At 41.7% G+C, this 18682-nt stretch overlaps 1 protein-coding gene across 1 annotated transcript in view; it reads left to right on the top strand.

Moving 5' to 3' along the window:
* tecta (tectorin alpha) overlaps positions 1-18682 on the top strand; it is a 53232-nt gene that overhangs the window by 16681 nt on the left and 17869 nt on the right. Inside the window, exons 10-20 of the mRNA XM_067609169.1 lie at positions 10651-10815; positions 11074-11077; positions 11272-11411; positions 11569-11856; positions 12833-12970; positions 13089-13254; positions 13415-13827; positions 14107-14677; positions 14774-15384; positions 15459-16029; positions 17340-17968. Coding sequence (XP_067465270.1) covers positions 10651-10815; positions 11074-11077; positions 11272-11411; positions 11569-11856; positions 12833-12970; positions 13089-13254; positions 13415-13827; positions 14107-14677; positions 14774-15384; positions 15459-16029; positions 17340-17968 — 3696 coding nt within the window. The remainder of the gene's footprint in view (positions 1-10650; positions 10816-11073; positions 11078-11271; positions 11412-11568; positions 11857-12832; positions 12971-13088; positions 13255-13414; positions 13828-14106; positions 14678-14773; positions 15385-15458; positions 16030-17339; positions 17969-18682) is intronic.

An 18682-nucleotide genomic window follows, 5' to 3' on the forward strand; every position in this document is an offset into this window, starting at 1 on the left:
CAGCTCTCTCTCCCTGCAGAGGCAGTTGAGAAACGTTGAGGCCCAGTCTGTATGGTAACCACACACCAGCTGCTGTGTCATGGACACTTCCGCTGCATTTAGGTTAGAATGGGTTTACCCAACAGGCTCTCGCCCCTCACCTATTCACCTCAATCTCTCCTTCACATCCGTCTCACAAACCCGACACTTCCTAGTGTCTGCTGTTTCACGGTATGGGGGGGGTCGTGAACTTTTCCATTGGCTCTCATTGGCATTGATTTTCCAAATCAAAGATACAATATTGAGAGAAAAACACTTCCCCACCTACTGGAATTTTACACACTTTTTTATTGACATGGGGAGACCTTGGAAACACCACACAGGATCACTTTGCTGTAGGCTGCACTCACCACAAACATGGGATTGTTGTGTGCAATTTGTTGTGATCACTAGATCCGAACTGAAGCCGAGGTGAAGGAGCTGGAGTATATTGCTCAATGTATTTATACAGGTAAATTCCCATCTTTAGCAAGGAGAGGTTTCATGTTTGATGGCAAATTCTAAGCCAAACCTGAGCCTTTTCAAGAGAAATATATAGCGTCATATAAAGAATCACTCTGGTTTCCTCCCCTTATCCAAAGACAGGCAAGTCAGGTTGATTGGAGACTCCAAATTAACCTTGAATGTGTTTGTTTGGATCTTTTCCTGCCTGTTGCTCAATGTATGCTGGGATAAATTCCAGCACCCCTGACTCTAAAGAGCTCAAACATGTGGACACATGTTGCAGCTGTATACAGTGTACAGTAAATAGGTCAATATCAACTGCGTTTTATCATAAAACAAAAAATAAAAATCAGGAAGGTCTTTTAGACATTTGAATGCTGTGAGACCTTAAATACAAAAGAGTTTATGTTCGGAGGCATGCTAGGTGAAGTGCTTGTGTCAAAGATGTATGATATAGTCAGTAATTAGAGCTGCCTGTGTAAAATGTTACTCTCAAACACGTCTTTACCAGTTATACCTTCCAGTGAAGTTTAGCTTTTTGTTACCGAAAGTGTGTGAAAATGTGTTGAGGTGCCGTCGTCCTGCAGGAGCCTTACAGTGCGGTCTGGATCGCTCCTCTTACACAGACTTGCTTTGTGTAGTAGATAACTGGAGATCTCTTTTGGGGGTTTTTTTCTGTCTTGATCACTTGCATTATACTATGTTATGATTGAGTGCTTACTTGGGAAGTAATGGGATGATCGTGAAGTGGATTGCCGTAAGGTTTTGGTTTGCTTATTCTGAATTTTTCTTGATATGTTTAATTTAAAATGTCAGTGTGTATGAGATGTGTCATTTCAGGGAAACTGTGTCATTTATGGGCATTTGTAATTTTGACATTTTAAAATATCACTTGTGCTCCTGTCCTCCTCACCTCTATCTTCCAGTAATACCAAATGCAGAGATTATTTACAGATGTAAACATCAAGAAGATAACTGCTAATCTGTAATACACTTTGCCTTGCGCTGTTAAGAATATGGTATTTAATTTATATCATGTTTGCTTTCTGTAGTTTATGTGTATCTTAATATTTTTAATGGTATATTCTAGTTTTCTTTCTTGAAATCATAATGCCATTTCCATACCTGTACTGTATAGTGGTGCTTTCACTTATATTAAAGAAATAAATTATAATTATTCCATCTTAGTGCGGTGTTTTTAAAATGTTTTTAAATGAAGCAAAGCTTTCAGCTTGTTCAAACATACAACTCACATGATGTGCTCTACTCCAACATACTGTGTATCAAGCTCACCCTTTGCGATATGTCTTTCCCGCCCACTCTTGTGGTTTGCCATACCCACTACGGCAATTGGTGAAATATAGCCTACATTTTTACTAAAAAAACTTGTTAGTCTCTTGGCTGTACTTGAGCACAACAGTGCTGAGCTAATGCCACGTTCACGCTGTATCAGATGGATGGGAAGGATTGGGAAGTTTCCCATGTTAAGGACTTACAAGCATCATCTCACAACTCAGGAAGGTTGTATGATAATGGAGTTTGTCATATGAGGGTTTACAATACTATGCATTGGCAAAATTACATTATTAAATTTAAGTTTAATTACATTGAATGAAGGACTTTAGCTGATGTGAGGCATCCATTTTTGTTTGGTTTTCAGGTATTTCTGTATTATTAAGTGCCAAGTTGACTATATCAGGGCTTTCAGAAAAATCTGAGTTTCCCAGTTGTAAATGCAACTTGGAGGATATTTGTAAGTCATAAATTTATAATAACGGTAACTCCGATATGATATGAACGCAGCATTAATGCCAATGTCAGCATGCTAACATGCTTACAATGACAATGCTCATGCTGATGTTGTGCAGGTATAATGTTTACCATGTTCGCATCTTAGTGTAGGGTGTTAGCATGCTAACATTTACTAATTAGAACTAAAAGGATTGCCAAAGTTATCACATTTCACTCAAATTCACTAATATCAGCCTCATGGTATCGAGCAGCAGCTACCACGGCTTGAGGCTAAAGCAATGCAGAAGTATGTAGCCATGCTAACTGCTGGTGTGGATGAAAATGATTCCGACTAAATCAGTACAAGCGTAAAACACATTGTATAAATGAATTGGCTTGCTTACAAATTAACTACTGTATTCCATTTCAAAGTCCTGATTGAAAGACAAGCTATGGAGTGGGCCAACTCTTGACAAAATCACTCATGTCACAAGCAGAATGTACACGTGATCAGCATGCACAGCTCTGTTTCACAGGCTGAATGCTTGGCTGTGGAGAAGATAGGATTCTGCAGATCTTCTCTCTTTCTGGCAGGCATGTTTTAGCCGAGCAGCAACAGTCCATTCCATACGTGTCAGGTGGTGTTGTGTTTCTGGGGCATTCCCTCTATTTTCCCCCTCCTCTTCTTCCAACTACATGGCTCTAATCCTGTTTGGGATATCTATGCCACCCACCCCTCAACACCCCGTCACCGACAGGACCCCCCTCTAAGAGTTTGGGAACTAAGGAGCCACTAAGCCATTCAGACCTTCTACTAGCCATAGGTTTAGTGGCAACAAATACATTGCGGTTAACTACCAGCATATAACAGGATAACATATCAAAATAATAAATTATCTGTCTTACTGGTTTGCCTTTTCCGACGATCAGCTACATGGCTTGTAAACCCAAAACACTTTTTCCAGTTCAACTTGACAACAGTCCAAACAGTTTTGATCTAGAACAGAACTTTGTACAGGCGATTGCAATGCTCTTTAAGAGTACGAATTTTGGAGGATGGTTGGAGGTTTTTATCTGTTCTCACAACATGGTCTTAATGTTTCCATGATGTAATGGCCTTTCTCAAATCACATTTGAAAATACTCCAACCAAAGCCCAAACCTTAGGTGAAAACATGGCCAAGGTCAGGATGCTGAGCTCTAGTTCCACATGGAAATAGACCAAAATGGATATTGAGTTCCTAGATCGAATTAACACCATTGTTACCAAATATGCTGCATTAGTCTTAACATGTTGGTTTCTTGACTGTTGAAGCATAAAGGAGAATTTCTCAAAGGTCACTGCAGTTTCACTAATAATGCATCAATCCAAGAATGTGGCCGTAACCATCTGGTGCGGTTGAGCTTGGAGATGTTCACTAATACAAGATGAGACTGGGGTTTGAAGATGGATGTGGTTGCACTGTATCGATCACACCTAGCACCTTGTTGCATAAACAGGACCTGGCTGTGCAGCTGGTATTCTGATCTGCCCCTGATCTGCCCCATTGCATTATGAAGTGGGATTGAGGGCAGGGGGGTGAACAGGGCCTATTGTGCACTGAGGTGAAGGAGTCTTTGGGGTAAGAAGGTTTGGGTTACTGGAAGGGGGTTCACCATTGTGAATAGGAAGGAAGGAGAGGAGGGCAGGGCAGGGCAGAGCCAACTGCTGGGCATAGGGGTTGAATTAGAGTGGCCCACTCCACGGATTAGGTGACTGCCGAACAGAGCTCAGCGGGTATCCAGTCCAGGACCTTCTTTGTGAAGGTCAGGCTTGATGGATTCTCCAGAACTTGTGATGCTGGATACTTTGACCCTGTTCCCACACAGTACCCTCCTGCTGCTTAAAAATCATTGATGCGATTTCTGTCAAACAAATCTTTTCAAACAATTTTAAAGGCGTTTTTTAGAAAATCTACCATCTACACCCATTCTAACGATCAAGTACAGTCCCATTAAAATCAGAGCTGCAACACTCTACAGTACATAGACATGTTTCTTGTCTTTGGCTATGACTGCTCCTGCTGTTACTTCTTCTCCAGGGATCAAAGCCCTTGGGGTAACTTTATTTGTAGTTGATTTCTTGAACTATTGCAGCATCACTGACATTCCTCTGCATCTCTATTCAGTGGAGCTTCTTGATGTTGAACTCTGTGCTCAGACATTGCAGTGCTAAAAGAGTTAATGCCCTTATCTCTGCTTTGGACAATCTTTCAGTATCAAAGATGACATTAATACCTGTCGTTAAGAGCTTTTAGTCTCCATCATCCCATCTTACAACCTGTCATATACCAAACAAAAAACACAGACTGTCATCGATATGAAGAAACTTATGGTTAAGCAGTACTGCAGAGAATCAGAATCAGATTTATTGCCAAGTTCTTACATACAAGAAATTTGTCTTGGTGTAGTGGTGCATAACAAACAAAAATAGAAGGTAAAGGAAAAAACAAGTATCTATACAAAGTGAGAAAATACAAATACCACAGAAGACAGGTGGTACAAATATATAAATATTTTTTTCCGATAAAGAATAAGTAAAAATATGTTCTATGTGAAGGGGTCCCAGGCCTTGTTGATGAGGCGAGCTGCCTGTGGGAAGAAACTGTTCCTTTGGGATGAGGTTTTGTTCAAGATGGACCTCAGCCTCTTGCCAGAGGGGAGTGTTCAAAAAGTTTATGTACAGGGTGGTAGGGATCAGCCATAATCTTTCCTGCTTGCCTCAGTGACCTGGAGGCATGCAGGTCCTGGAGGGATGGCAGGTTGCAGACAAACATCCTCTCAGCAGAGCGAATGAGATGCTGCAGTCTGCCCTTGTCTTTGGCAGTAGCAGCAGCATACCAGATGGTGATGGAGGAGGTGAGGATGGACTCAGTGATGGTGGTGTAGAGGTGTACCATTATTGGCTTTGGTGAGTTGAACTTCTTCAGCTGCCGCAGGAAGTACATCCTCTGCCATGTCTACCTTGCGAGGGAGCTGATGTTCTGCTCAGATGGTGTCTGGCTGCAACTTTTTGCTTCCCTGAACTCTCTCCAAGAAATGTTTTTGTCTTTTGTATCTCTTTGAAGCATTTTTTGGAAGATCACCACTTGAAGGCATTCATGAAGTTGCACTTAGTTGTACACATTAAAAGGTGTGGAAGTAGCTGTGAGAAGAAGTGAGAAGATGAAGTCAATTCAGGACAAATCAAAAATATCAGGATGCAGATTGAATTGAATGTTCTGTTGATGGTCACTGTTGCCCTACAATATATAGCGCAAGGGACAGGGAGGAGAGTACTATTGTAAGAGCTCTAGAAACATCTTGGAAAACAAAAGTATCAAATCTATCAAACATTTTGCTTTTTCATTGTTAAGTTTCCAAATTCAGAATTGGCTGTAGCTTTCCAAATTCCTGGTTTGACTGATATCTATTGGTGCACAACATTTATTATAAGAAGAACTGTCCTTTTAATACAAACAGTACAACACCATCTTGTATATTAACTGTCAAAACAGTATACTATTAAAATTACTATAGTATGTAATGTATTAGTATATAATGTGGGACACAGCAACTTTCTGCATCCACAGATTTTAATGCCAAATGTTGATGGTTTTAATGCTGAAATATGACTTCAAAGCTACATAAATAGATATTTTGGCCAATTGGGGGCACTGCAACAAACACACAACATTGATATATTATCGCCTCAAAAAGTTGTAAATAATTGCTTTTTTACACATCCAACAGAATCATTCAACATTTGCATTCACATGGCCTCATATATCTCGCCACCTGACAAATCCAAATCCAACATTTCTTCCCCTTTTAGCTCTGTTTTGGTATCCACCAACTCCTGAGGGAAAATATCTGTCTCTTAAGCTGTTATATTCACCAGCTAGTCGCTAACTTTGTCTGTCTGCTGTCTGGTGCTGGGCACGTAGCGCACAGAGTTTTTGGGCTGTAGAAACCAAAACAGTGAGCTGAACGACACTAAAACAGTAGAGTTGCAGAGTCTGGTATTAATACTCTGTGTGTTTGTCACTACAAGCAGCCTTTTCACATGGTACTATAAAAATATTGATTAGTTGAGCTTTAAATCGAACACCCAAGTATAGAGAGGAAAAAATGAGGGTTATCATTTCCTATCATGTTTTGTTCCTAATGAATTGTTTTTCATACCAGTGAACGGGAAAGGAAGAGTGCAAGTGCGAGATATCAGGTGTATCAGTATCTCGATCTTTCCCACTTTACCACCCTTTACCAGCCATTTCCCAAAACACAAACCCTATCATGAAGCTCCCCCGGCCCAATGGGTCATCTGTAACTGCTGATTTTTTTTGTTCCTCTTTGTGCGATGCTCTCTTTCACAGGTTGGTTAAGAGTATGTGTCCATTTACACAACAGGACTTGGGAGGTATAAAAGAAGCCTCCGCAGAGAGTCTCGGTGCTGCTTAATGGGAGTCCGGGGCCTGCCCTCAGTCCTGGAGCCTTTCACACATCTTGCTCCCTACCTCTCCAATTACTTCCACTGTCCTCCTGCAACAAAGACCCAACTGACTGCCCTCTCCTTCCCAGACCCTATCAGTGTGGATCCACCTGAGATTTCCCCTCGCTATCTCTCCAACATCTATGGAAATGAAGTGTCTTGTATAACCTTGTAAATGAGGCTGTTCCTAATTAAAAAAGGGGTTACACAGAGTATTCAAAGTGACTCATGTTAATGCTGTAACTCTACCTACCACAGAGCTTGAAAAGCAAGGTTTCAGACTGTGTGTGTGTTTCTGTTTTTTGTCCATAAATGCCCCAGAGTGAGACTGTACTACTTTGGTTAGTTTGTGTGCTCAGGTACCCTGAGTTTTAACTGTACCGAGTGAACTCTGGAAACGTCTATACCGCAATTGAGGCCTACTCCAAAGGCAGAGTCCAAAGTCAACCATATTTTTCACCTGCCGAGGACATAAGGACAAATAATGAGGACAAATAATACTATCACTCATATGTGAGTGAAAGGTTCAATAATAAGACCTCGGTATTCAACTGTCATTGCCCCAAAAAGATAAAAGCTACAGTGTTTCCACCATAGACATATTTTATCATTTGGCCCTTTGCAGGTGTCAATGACAGATCCTACCCAAGAAAGGCTTCCTGTATCAGAGCCTCTCTTTGTACAAAACATTCCTTTCCTCTCACATTTAATAATGTGAGCAAGCAGTAATTCTGTTTGGTTTTTCCACTTCTCTCCATCATTTCCTGATCTCTGACCTTCCCTTTTCTCCTTCTTACATATTGCTCTGTTTCCACTCCCTCTCTTCCTCAGATTCCTGTGCTGTCCCTCCCCTCAACTTCCCTCTCCTCCCCCACCCCCCCTCACCCCTTCCCCAAACACTCAGATTAAGTTGAACACTATCCCAGGTAAAGTTTGCACCTGCTTCTTTAGGCAAAGTTTCCTCCACAGCTTTCACAGAGGCGTTTCTTTTTTCAATCTCCTGTAAGAACATCACCAATTTAAACTTCCCCTTTACACTTTTTTGGACTATTGTTGCTTCTGCCGATAATTCTTTGGTGTTGGAATTGGACAAGAAGTACTTTTCTATCAGGACATCCAGCTTAACTGTACTCCCTCTTCAGCAAGTATCACATCCACTGCCTCGTTTTACTCCCTCCATCACCACCACCACCCCTCTGTGGATGGTCCTCTGCTGGATGGGACTCTGCTGTGTGGAGGTTGCCAGGTTAGACTAGTGAGGTGCTAGATGTCCATCTTTTGAAGGCAGGTGAGTGCATCATTTCCTCCTCTACTCCATTTCATCAATTGTTTTACTTAATTATGACCGGACTGTGTGAGGGCAAAGGAACCTGAACTCTCCTCATTTGACATATCACTTTGTGATATGTCAAAGATAGCATTTTTCATAACTTTTTTCTGTGGTATAGGCTACTGTTGGCGATATCATTATTGCTTTATTATGTCTAATACAGTGGTTCCCTCCTCCCTTGTCAGCATTATTTAAAGGGGTCATAAACTCCTTAAAATGAAGTCAAGTCTACTCGTGACCCCTCATCACATCATCATTACTCATGGTTTGGACATGAGGGGGACCTAAACAGTTTAAAGTATCCAGTATTTTGCAGAAAAAAAGAAGAAAAATCATAAATATAAACAGAACTTTATGCGCTTCATTCCCCTTTAATCATCTTGTGACCTCTTCTAATGATCTAAGGACCACTTGTGGGGTTCAAAACTCCAGATTTGGAACCACTGGTCTAATAAATTCTACTCTTGTCAGCAGGTTAATTTCCACTTGTATTAGTATCAAGACTATAAAAATAGACAATTTAGATGTATGTCATTTCTAAACTTGTATAATTGTGACTGTAATTGTTTCACCACAGCACACATCTTAAGCCTCAAATGCTCAAAATAAATAAATAAATTGTGCTTCAGTGAGTGAATGAATTTGTGAGGAACCATTCGGTTTAGAAAAATACAGTTGTAAGAGTTGTCTCTCTTTTAACATAACCCCATCTTGTCCATCTTTTAAGTCTCAGGGGCTTTATCTTAATTGCCCCGCTAAAAGGCTCAGAGTCAGTGTCAGTTAGATAAGATGGTGAGCAACAAGAGTCAAAAGAGCAATTGTGGTAATCTTTCTCTTGGCAATGTATGATGAGAGGCTGATGACATTACACCAGACCTCTCTCAGCAGTGCCCACTAAATTTGGCACACCTGAACATAATTTAGCACCAAGCTGAATAGTATTCACACATTACAGAGATGACAGAGATTTGAGAGAAATATTCAATTGATCTCACATAACTCTTATATCAACAGTTACACATTAACAGTATTGTCTTGTCCTTAGGATAGTAAAGGTTTAGGTTGTGGGTATTTACCACCTTTGATTTTGTTTTAAAGAGTACGGTCTTGATTTAGAGAGTATGGTCTTGACCTGCTCTATGTGAAAAGTGCCCTGAGATGACTTTTGTTGTGATTTGGCGCTATATAAATAAAATTGAATTGAATTGAATTGAAATGAATTAAGTTACCTGAATTTCCTTGGTAAATTATTAAATCAAAGATGGCTGGATCACTATAGTCATTAAATTAACTCTAATAGGCCTTCAATACAAAGTTCGCAAAGTTGGAACTTGGCGAGTTGAATTTGGGAGTCCAAACTGATGATATTTGCTGACATCACCAACTCGGCCCGATCTCACTTCAGCATTATGGGGGCCCAATAGGGACACAAGTAATAAATTCATTAATTAATTAAAGAACACAATTAATTAAAAATAAATAAATCAATATTAATTTTGCCAAAAAAGTATGCAGTAAATAAATAAAAGATACCTGTTGGGTGAAATAATCTCAACTCAAAGATCCACTTACTAGCTTTTTCTGAGCTTTCAATGGCATCGACCATAAAATGAGCTTAAAAGTTACACCTCAGATCCTCACTTTAATGTCTATGTATAATAAAAATTAAATCTAACATCATGCACCACACTGCCTCTCTTTGTTTCTGTGAAATGTTGTATACTTACACATTTTTATTGATGTATATCATGATTTGTACATGTAAGGAGCCAAAGCTACTCAGACGCAGCCCTACTGTACAACATTAACTGCCCAATAAAAGACATGAACCTTAACTTTACCTTTGGCCAAACCAACTTGACTATGACAAATATTAGATTTTGCATGTGAAACCAAAGTTTATCTTCCAAAAGGAACTGTATCTTCTGTTTAAAATGCCACAGAGACATCAGTTCTACTTGTGCAGTAAATTACCAAAGGACTGCTGAGACAGGACAGTTCTCACAGGGATGACCATGTGTACTGACTAGCCGGGAGCCGGCCTGCTAGCTAGATGACCTATGACACATCTACAAAATGTCGGAACACATTTTCAAGAAGGGTTTTCAAATAGGCATAGTTTTGACGAACTGAACACATACTGTATTTCCAATCTAAACAGTTTGGTGACAAACCAACTGTTGTTTTATAAAGGTAATGGCAGTTATAGTTTTAGCTGTCTGTCCTCAACCATTACTGCTGGTTGATGGAAAATGCATGGTGGGATACTTATCTACACCAAGTCCGACCAAGGTCTATGGTATCCAGATTTTAACTCATGGCTGTGTTGAGAAAGTTGGCAGTGTTGTTTAGGTCGATTTATGTGTAAATTCACAGAATATGCAGACAATAGCTTTTGAAGTTTCAATCTATTTCATTAAACAATTAGTAAATAGCAATATGGTGACTGTAAAATCTTGGCTGTACACTTTGCCAATGGGAAGCTTGCCAAGCCAGGCACTGAACAGCCCCAAAGGGCCACTGCAATGACCTTGGCAATTCAAACCTACTCACTTAAAGCCATTAGTGCCCCAGTGTTTACGCTCCTTTCCCTTTAGCCAACAAGGCATGGATGGCTCCCAAACAGAAGTGGTAATGAGGTCCTAAGCAGCCTCGCGGCTTCAGACACAGAGACGCTGGAGCAGTGCGGGCCAGTTTGGTCAGCTGCAGGGAACCGAGGCAAGAGAGGCCCGAAGTCCACTGTTTCCTGCTCACATGGGACTGTAAGGCAAATGTGATCCTGACACATTGTTCTGGCACGTATAATAGGGCCTTTTCAGGGCTCCTCAGGGGAGACCTGGGAGCCTGATCTTAAAGAAGTAACGTGATGTTGGTTTGATGGTTCTCCCTCCTCTTTACTTTTGAGAAGTTGCCTTATGACTCATGTCCACCTACATTTCCATGACCTTTAAGGAAAATGTAAGACAGGTAAAGTAACAAGAGTTCAGTGTGATCTCTCTTCTCATTCGCTTCCTTTTCAGAATGGTCAGGCCAAGCTGTCCAGTTATTCTGCTCCACGTCTTCAGCATCTTTGCACACACAGGTGGTATGACACATAAATACTGGTATTCCCAAATACCCTGAACATGTTAATAGCCATCTTTCACAATAATTCCTTCATATTTAAGGGTTGTTAGCAGCACCATTTAACAAGCTCTTACGCATTATTCTCGTTTTAGCTAGTGCTCAGGACATCCTGTATCCATATGGACCAGGCCATAACGATTTAGAGACCCCCAAGATGGATGACGGGAGCTCTCCGGAAATCACTATACTCATCCCCTTCATTTTCTTTAATGTCCCCTACCGTTCCATCTACGTAAGCCTTAAACAAAACTCTCATTTCACCATCAATTAAATTATTATTGAACAGAAAGCTGTAATCTATCATCCTCTTAAACTGTTGCAATTGTAATGTACTATATATATATTACAGTTTATGATGCTAAAAAAAACCCTGCACTTTCTGCACACAGGTCAACAACAATGGTGTGATTTCCTTCAACGTGCAGGTTAGCCAGTTCACACCAGAGGCTTTTCCCCTAAGTGACAGCAGATCATTCATTGCCCCACTTTGGGCAGATGTGCACAACGGCATCCGTGGGGATGTATACTACAGAGAGTCCACCGAACCAGAAATACTGGAGAGGGCAACACAAGATGTTCGGAAGTACTTCAAAAACATGCCCACCTTCACAGCCACCTGGACCTTTATTGCAACATGGCACCAAGTCACCTTCTATGGAGGAAGCCAGACAACCCCGGTATAGTCCAAACCCTGCTTTGGCACATAAAATTATCACATTTCTACATAGTTACAGTAAGTAGAGAGGAATTGGAACATAAAAAAGGTTGTCTGTGTTAAAACTTGTAGGTATAACTTAATTTTGCAGGTCAGCAACAGTTGCAAAAGGTAGTGACTCCTCACTCCTGAAGGAACAGTTTATTGTTTCTATTTTACCCAGCGTCAGATGAGTAGATCAAAACCATTTTAATCTCTGTGCATCCAGTATAGAGACAGTTTCAGCATATTTAGCCTAGCGGAGCACAAAGTCTAAGCGGGGGAAACTGCTAGCCTAGCTCGATCAAAAAGGAGAAATAAAACATGCTGTAGATGTCTTCCAACGTTTCTAAAGTTGTCTTATTTCTGCCTTGTCCAGATTGTGTACTTTAATGTTTTATATCATATTTCCATTCTACACTTATGTCATCATCTAAGGTGATAACAGTTATTATCTATGTATGTCATAAACAAATTTAATTTGTATCAAAATTATAAACTACATTAACAAATTTATTTGGTGATTTGCTTATCAAAAGACAGTGAGTTGTCAAGCTCAAAACTGGGATACATAATTAAAAAAGTTTTTTTTAGACATCTAAGTGACTGTATATAGAGTTGTAATCTACATCTTTTGATCCTCAAATCACCAAATCCACACTTAGTGGGGACACTACATCATTTGACAGGGTTTGATAGAAAACCATAATTCCCAAAATGTTAGACTTTTGTCCCCAGTTTCCCCACTACTTAAGCAAATAACGGAGAATTGAGAAGAAGAATTATTGAGTTCAATCCATTTAAATTGATATGTTTTGTCTGTGAGTGGGACATTTGTTGAATGTTGAAAGTATTTTTCTCCATTATATTATTCATTTTTGTTTGTTATGTTTTATGTATACAGTATGTCTGTTTTTTGTCTTTGTAAAACTATTTTATTCCTCTTGTTTGATTAATAGGTGAACACATTCCAAAGTGTACTAATCACAGATGGCGTGGCGTTCTTCAGTATGTTCAACTATGGAGAAATCACATGGAGCACAGGCACAGCCAGTGGTGGAGATCCTTTAACAGGACTGGGTGGGACGACAGCTCAGGTATTTTCACAATGGCCACAAGATAGCTTCAAACAAAGGATAATCTTTTTTTGTTATATAAAAAAAAAATCACGAAAAACATTTCACCTCACATCCCTCACACCTTTCCCCTTTTCAGTCAGGTTTTAATGGTGGAGACATCGGTCACTTCTTCAACTTGCCAGGATCACGGTCAAATGATGTAGTGAACATTGAACAGACAACCAATGTAAATATTCCTGGGCGCTGGTTCTTCCGCATAGACACTGAACTTATAGATCCTGCCAATGGCTGCAGCTACAATGGCAAGTTCAAATATTTGTGTAATGTCCATACAAGTTTCTGTTTTTCTTATTTTCAGTAAATGCTAAGAGCAGTTAATGAAATTTCTGAATGACATGCTTCAGTGGCTTGCAGAACTGTATTTTTTAAAATACATCTGTCTGTTTCCCACATCCTCTACAGGGCGTTATTACAGACGAGGGGAAATCTTCTGGCTGTCTGACCAATGTTCACAGAGATGCCGCTGCCTTGATATTGACAACGAGGTGCAGTGCCAAGAGGCTCCATGTGGGCAATTGGAGACCTGCGAACAGCAGGAAGGGGCCTTTTACTGTCAGCCTATCCGCACCAGCACTTGTGTGGTATTTGGCGACCCCCATTACCACACCTTCGATGGCTTCCTCTACCACTTCCAGGGAACCTGTTCCTACCTGCTTGCTCGGCCCTGCTGGGAGGTGGCGGGGCTGCCCTTCTTCAGCGTGGAGGCCAAAAATGAGAACCGGGGGGTCGCCTCAGTTTCCTGGCTTAGAGATGTCACAGTGGAGGTGTATGATCACCGAGTCATGTTACCCAAAGGCAGTTTTGGAACAGTCCAGGTGAGAATCTGTTGACCCCTTTGTATCAGGAGTCACCAGAAAATTTACCCTGTGTTTGCTTTTTGGTTGGGAACTTTTGGAACAGTGGTTTGGGCAGTAAACAGATCACTAATTATCTCTTGGATGCAAGTACAAGATGAAGATCTAGGACATGTGTTTTGAGAATTTAGTCTTAATAAATAGCAAGAGTAGCATTCAAAACTGGCGCTTATTGGCAATAATTTATCTTTCCATCATCCATTGTTCCCATTCAGAATTGTCTTCTGTTCCTCTCTCTAGGTGGATGGCTTGATGAAGACTTTACCAGTCCAACTCCAGCTTGGTGCTATCAGGGTGTACCAGTCTGGCGTTGCCGTTGCTTTAGAAACAGACTTTGGACTCTTGGTAACCTATGACGGCCAACACTATGCATCCATCTCCTTACCGAGCTCCTACTTCAACAACACTTGTGGCCTTTGTGGTAACTATAACGATGACCCCGCTGATGACCCTGTGCTTCCTGATGGCTCCCTGGCAGAAAGCGTGGTGGAGTTAGGGGGCAGCTGGCGAGCGGAGGACCCAGACTGGAGGTGTACAGATGGCTGCGCCCAGAACTGCAGTGTGTGTGACCCACAAACAGAAGCCTTTTACTTCCGCTCAGACTACTGTGGGCTCATCAACAAAACCGATGGACCTTTTAGGGACTGCAGAGCTGTAGTGGACCCTACAGCCTTTGTGTACAGCTGCGTATATGACATGTGCAGCAACAGGGATAACATCACCACACTCTGCCAGGCCATCCAGGCCTACGCTCTGGCCTGTCAGGCCCTGGGTGTCACAGTGCGACCATGGAGATCTCGAACCTTCTGCGGTGAGATTCAGTTTACACAGATTCTTCAACTTACATTAATTCACTTAGTTTTCATATGTCATCTCACCTAATTTCTTCTCTCCTACTGGCTCTCAGCTTTGTCATGTCCTGAGTTCAGCCATTACCAGGTGTGCACAAGCGCCTGCCCAGCTTCCTGCTCAGACCTCACCGCTCCCCTATATTGTGCTCACCCTTGCACTGAGGGCTGCCAGTGTGACACAGGTTATGTTCTCAGTGGCAGCCGCTGCGTACGGCGTGAAGACTGTGGCTGTGAGCATAACGGCCTGTATTACCCCCGTAATGACACTTTCTGGGCCGGCCCCAGCGGCGAAGAAGGTGAATGTACCCTCCGCTGCACCTGCGGGGCTGCAGGGGAAGTCTCCTGCTTCAACGAGTCTTGTAAGGAGGGTGAGGTGTGTGTGGCGGAGGTGGGCTTGCTGGGTTGCTACCCTCGGAGGGAGGGAGTGTGTTCAATCACCCAGAACTCTGTGACATCCTCCTTTGATGGCGCCTTACTGCTGTTCCCAGATGACAGCTCCTACTACCTGCTGAAGCTGTGTGCTGCTGTGCCAGCAAATGGTTCATTGGTGGAAGTGAAGATGGGTAGACGGCTGGTGAATAAAGGCCCTGCTTGGAAAAGACCTGTGGTAGTTACTGTGGCTAATGTTGAGGCTCAGATAGGAGGGATAGATCTTGAAACAGTGAAGGTTAGTACATTCTTTACAGAGCAAAAACTTTTTTTTACTGTTGAACATTTGGCTGATACCCTTTTGTGCTGCAGGTGAATGGTGAGCCAGTGGCACTCCCATATGTACATCCAATGGAGACAATGATGATCTACAGAGCGCCAGGCAATGCTACAGTGGTGGAGTCCCACGGTCTTCTTCGTGTCCACTACACACGCCAGGGATTCCTCAACATCTCCCTCTCTACCCTCTTCTACAATATTACTTGTGGTCTATGTGGTGTCTTCAACAGCAATGCCACTGATGACTTTCGCCTCCCTAATGGACGCCTGGCGGAGTCCACTGAACAGTTCACAGAGAGCTGGCGGGCCATTGCTGATGACCTTACTTGTAATGGTGACTGTGATGACCTGTATCGAATGTGCACAGACTTGCGTCTCTACCAGAGTCCGTGGATGTGTGGCAACATCAACGATCCGGGGAATAGTTCCTTTCTGGCATGTCATGCAGTGGTCAACCCATCACCATTCTTCAGGAACTGCTTGTATAACATGTGTGTAAAGGAAGGGAACCGTTCAGCCTTGTGTTCTTCACTGCATGCTTATGCCACTGCCTGTCAGGATGCTCAAGTAGGCCTTGCTTCCTGGAGGAGCGCCACCAACTGCCGTGAGTAGATATAGCTTTACTTTATTTGGCTGTGAAGTGACATTTTGGTTGTTTGGTATGTGAGATAAAAGATAAACTCTGTATGTCCAGAACAGAAATAAACAGCAAGCCTAGCTATGCCAAAAACAAAAAGATATGCCTTCAGCAAATTCAAATCTGTCTTACTTACATGTTGTGTCTTGTTAGCAATCAAGCTACTCTCTCACTGTGACATGAACCAAGACTGCTTTAGAGTTTTTAGTAGGCATATCTTTTCAACAAAACTTGGCTAGCAATTTGTGGCTGTGATACATGAGAAAAGATGATTTTTTTTTACATTTTTTAAAATTCCTCTACAGAAGCAGTCCCCAAACTATTACTTTCATATCTTCTCTGGAAGCCAAAAATATATATATTTTCATCCCTGACAAAACACTGTCCATTTCCTTTCATAATAAATCTTGATAGTCTCCAAGCACTCCTTATTGTTCTCAAATGAATCAGATTCATAGACCTTTTTCACGGCAGAAATTTTGAGTTGTCATAGCAAGATAATCACAGGTGTAACAGGTCAATGATGGCTCTGTTTTAGCAATTATTACAATGCAGTATAGAAGTTTGTCTTATTAGTTACACCTGTGTTTGACAAGTTAAAAAGTCTGCTGTTACTCCAACACCGCTCTATAGTGATGAACTAATATTTACCTCTTCTTTAAAAGGAATATAACACTGCTCACTCATTGTAGACTTGGAAGGTGGCTCTGAAAGCTTGCTCCTTGACAAACAGCAGCCATAGTCAGCTCGGATTCATACTCAGATTCCGATAGCAACCCAGTTTCAAAATGTCAGTAGAAACTTCTCAAACGACCCCGTCAGCATAATCCACTTCTCTGCTGATTGTTAGTAAGTAAGTAGGCTCCCCAAAAACAGATTTTTGCTAAATACACAGCATTTAGCAGCTAGTTTAGTAAGCTCATGTTTGTCCTTAGCAATCAAATTATCTAACTAATCACGCTAGCGACAAACAAAAACTTTGTATATAGCATGTTTTCATATTGACAAATATGGGGACATACTGAGCCTATGGAGCCTATAGACAGTGGAGTAGTGAATTATGCCATGGATGGATATTTTTACTATTTTTGTGCCATTTACTACCTCAATATTGGAATCCATTGTAACTGTGGGGAGTCCAAGCTGACTGGAGATAAAAACAAAAGCCACCAATCCTACAGGGGGATGAGTGTTTGATACAAAAAAATTAAGCTTTTTCGTAGACTATTCTTTTAATATTGATCATGGCCTCTCTGTGGCTTTCTCCTCTGTCTCAGCTCTTCCCTGTCCGGAGAATAGTCATTTTGATGAGTGCACCAGCGCTTGCCCTCTGACCTGCTCCAACTTGGATGAACCTGAGGAACCGTGCCCTCTGCCATGCCAGGAAGGATGTCAGTGTGAGGATGGCTTTGCGCTGCGGGATGGCCTGTGTGTGGCACGTAGCGACTGTGGCTGCATGAGCCATGGGCGCCAGCTGGCCACTAATCAGACTTTCTGGACTGACTGGGAGTGCCAGGAACGCTGCTACTGCAATGGCTCTGACAACAGCGTATACTGTCAGCTCGCACCCTGCCACCCTGAGGAGTACTGCCAGGAGACTGATGGCCTATATTTCTGCCAGCCACGCACTGAGGCCTTGTGTGTGGTGGCTGGTTATGGACATTTTCTGCCATTTGGTGGCGTTCCATTTGAGCTGCAGAGCTCTTGTACTCTTAGGATGGCCACCACCAGCTGTGGAAGAGACAGCAGGGACCCGCCAACCATCAGTGGAACCTTTCCTCAATTTAAATTGGCAGCTCGTAATGAGGAAAGGGACACAGGTCAGGCAATTTGGGTGAGGGGCTTTGTACTGGAGGTCTATGAATACGAGATTGAAGTGTCTCGAAGCTACAAAAACACTGTCACGGTGAGTGCATGAACAGAGATAACAGTAAATGAATCAAGAGCTATAATTATGTATGTATATTGTGTTCATGTAAGAGAATAACTTGCTATAAGGCCTGGTTCATACTATGAATATTCATATCTTAAGACCAATTTTTTTTTGCATGACCCATGAAGGTCGCAGTTGTTGTATTTGTGAGGAAATGTTATTTCTAATCAAGCCGATAGAATAACCAGGCAGAGAGTGAATTCCTCTTTGACTGGCTTAAGGTGGATCTAATTTCAATGGGCATCTTTTATCAGGCTGGATTTGGCTCAGACAAAACCCTGACCCTGAGCGACATTTGGACTGGGTTCACAAACCGACTCAAAGATCTGAGAAACAGAAATGACACACACTTACACACATAACCAAACACACACACACACACACACACACACACACACATACACACACACACACACACGTTTTCTCTCATTTTCTGTGTCGCTCTCTGTTTCTTTCTCTCTTATACAATTAGATTATATGAGAAACACTCTTTCACTGAGTCTTAACGTTATCCAGTGGTCATCTGGATTTCCCCACATACTTTGAAAACAGGAAGGTTAGCTGGATTAGAAATATAAATTGGTGTTAAAATGCTTCTGTAGATTTATGTGAGTGTGTCAACTGAGAGATCCTAGAGTTAATTAAACCTGTTCCAACTAGACACACTTTTATTGAATCTCTCTTCAT

This window comes from Thunnus thynnus, chromosome 13 (assembly GCF_963924715.1).
Source record: "Thunnus thynnus chromosome 13, fThuThy2.1, whole genome shotgun sequence".
NCBI lineage: Eukaryota > Metazoa > Chordata > Actinopteri > Scombriformes > Scombridae > Thunnus > Thunnus thynnus.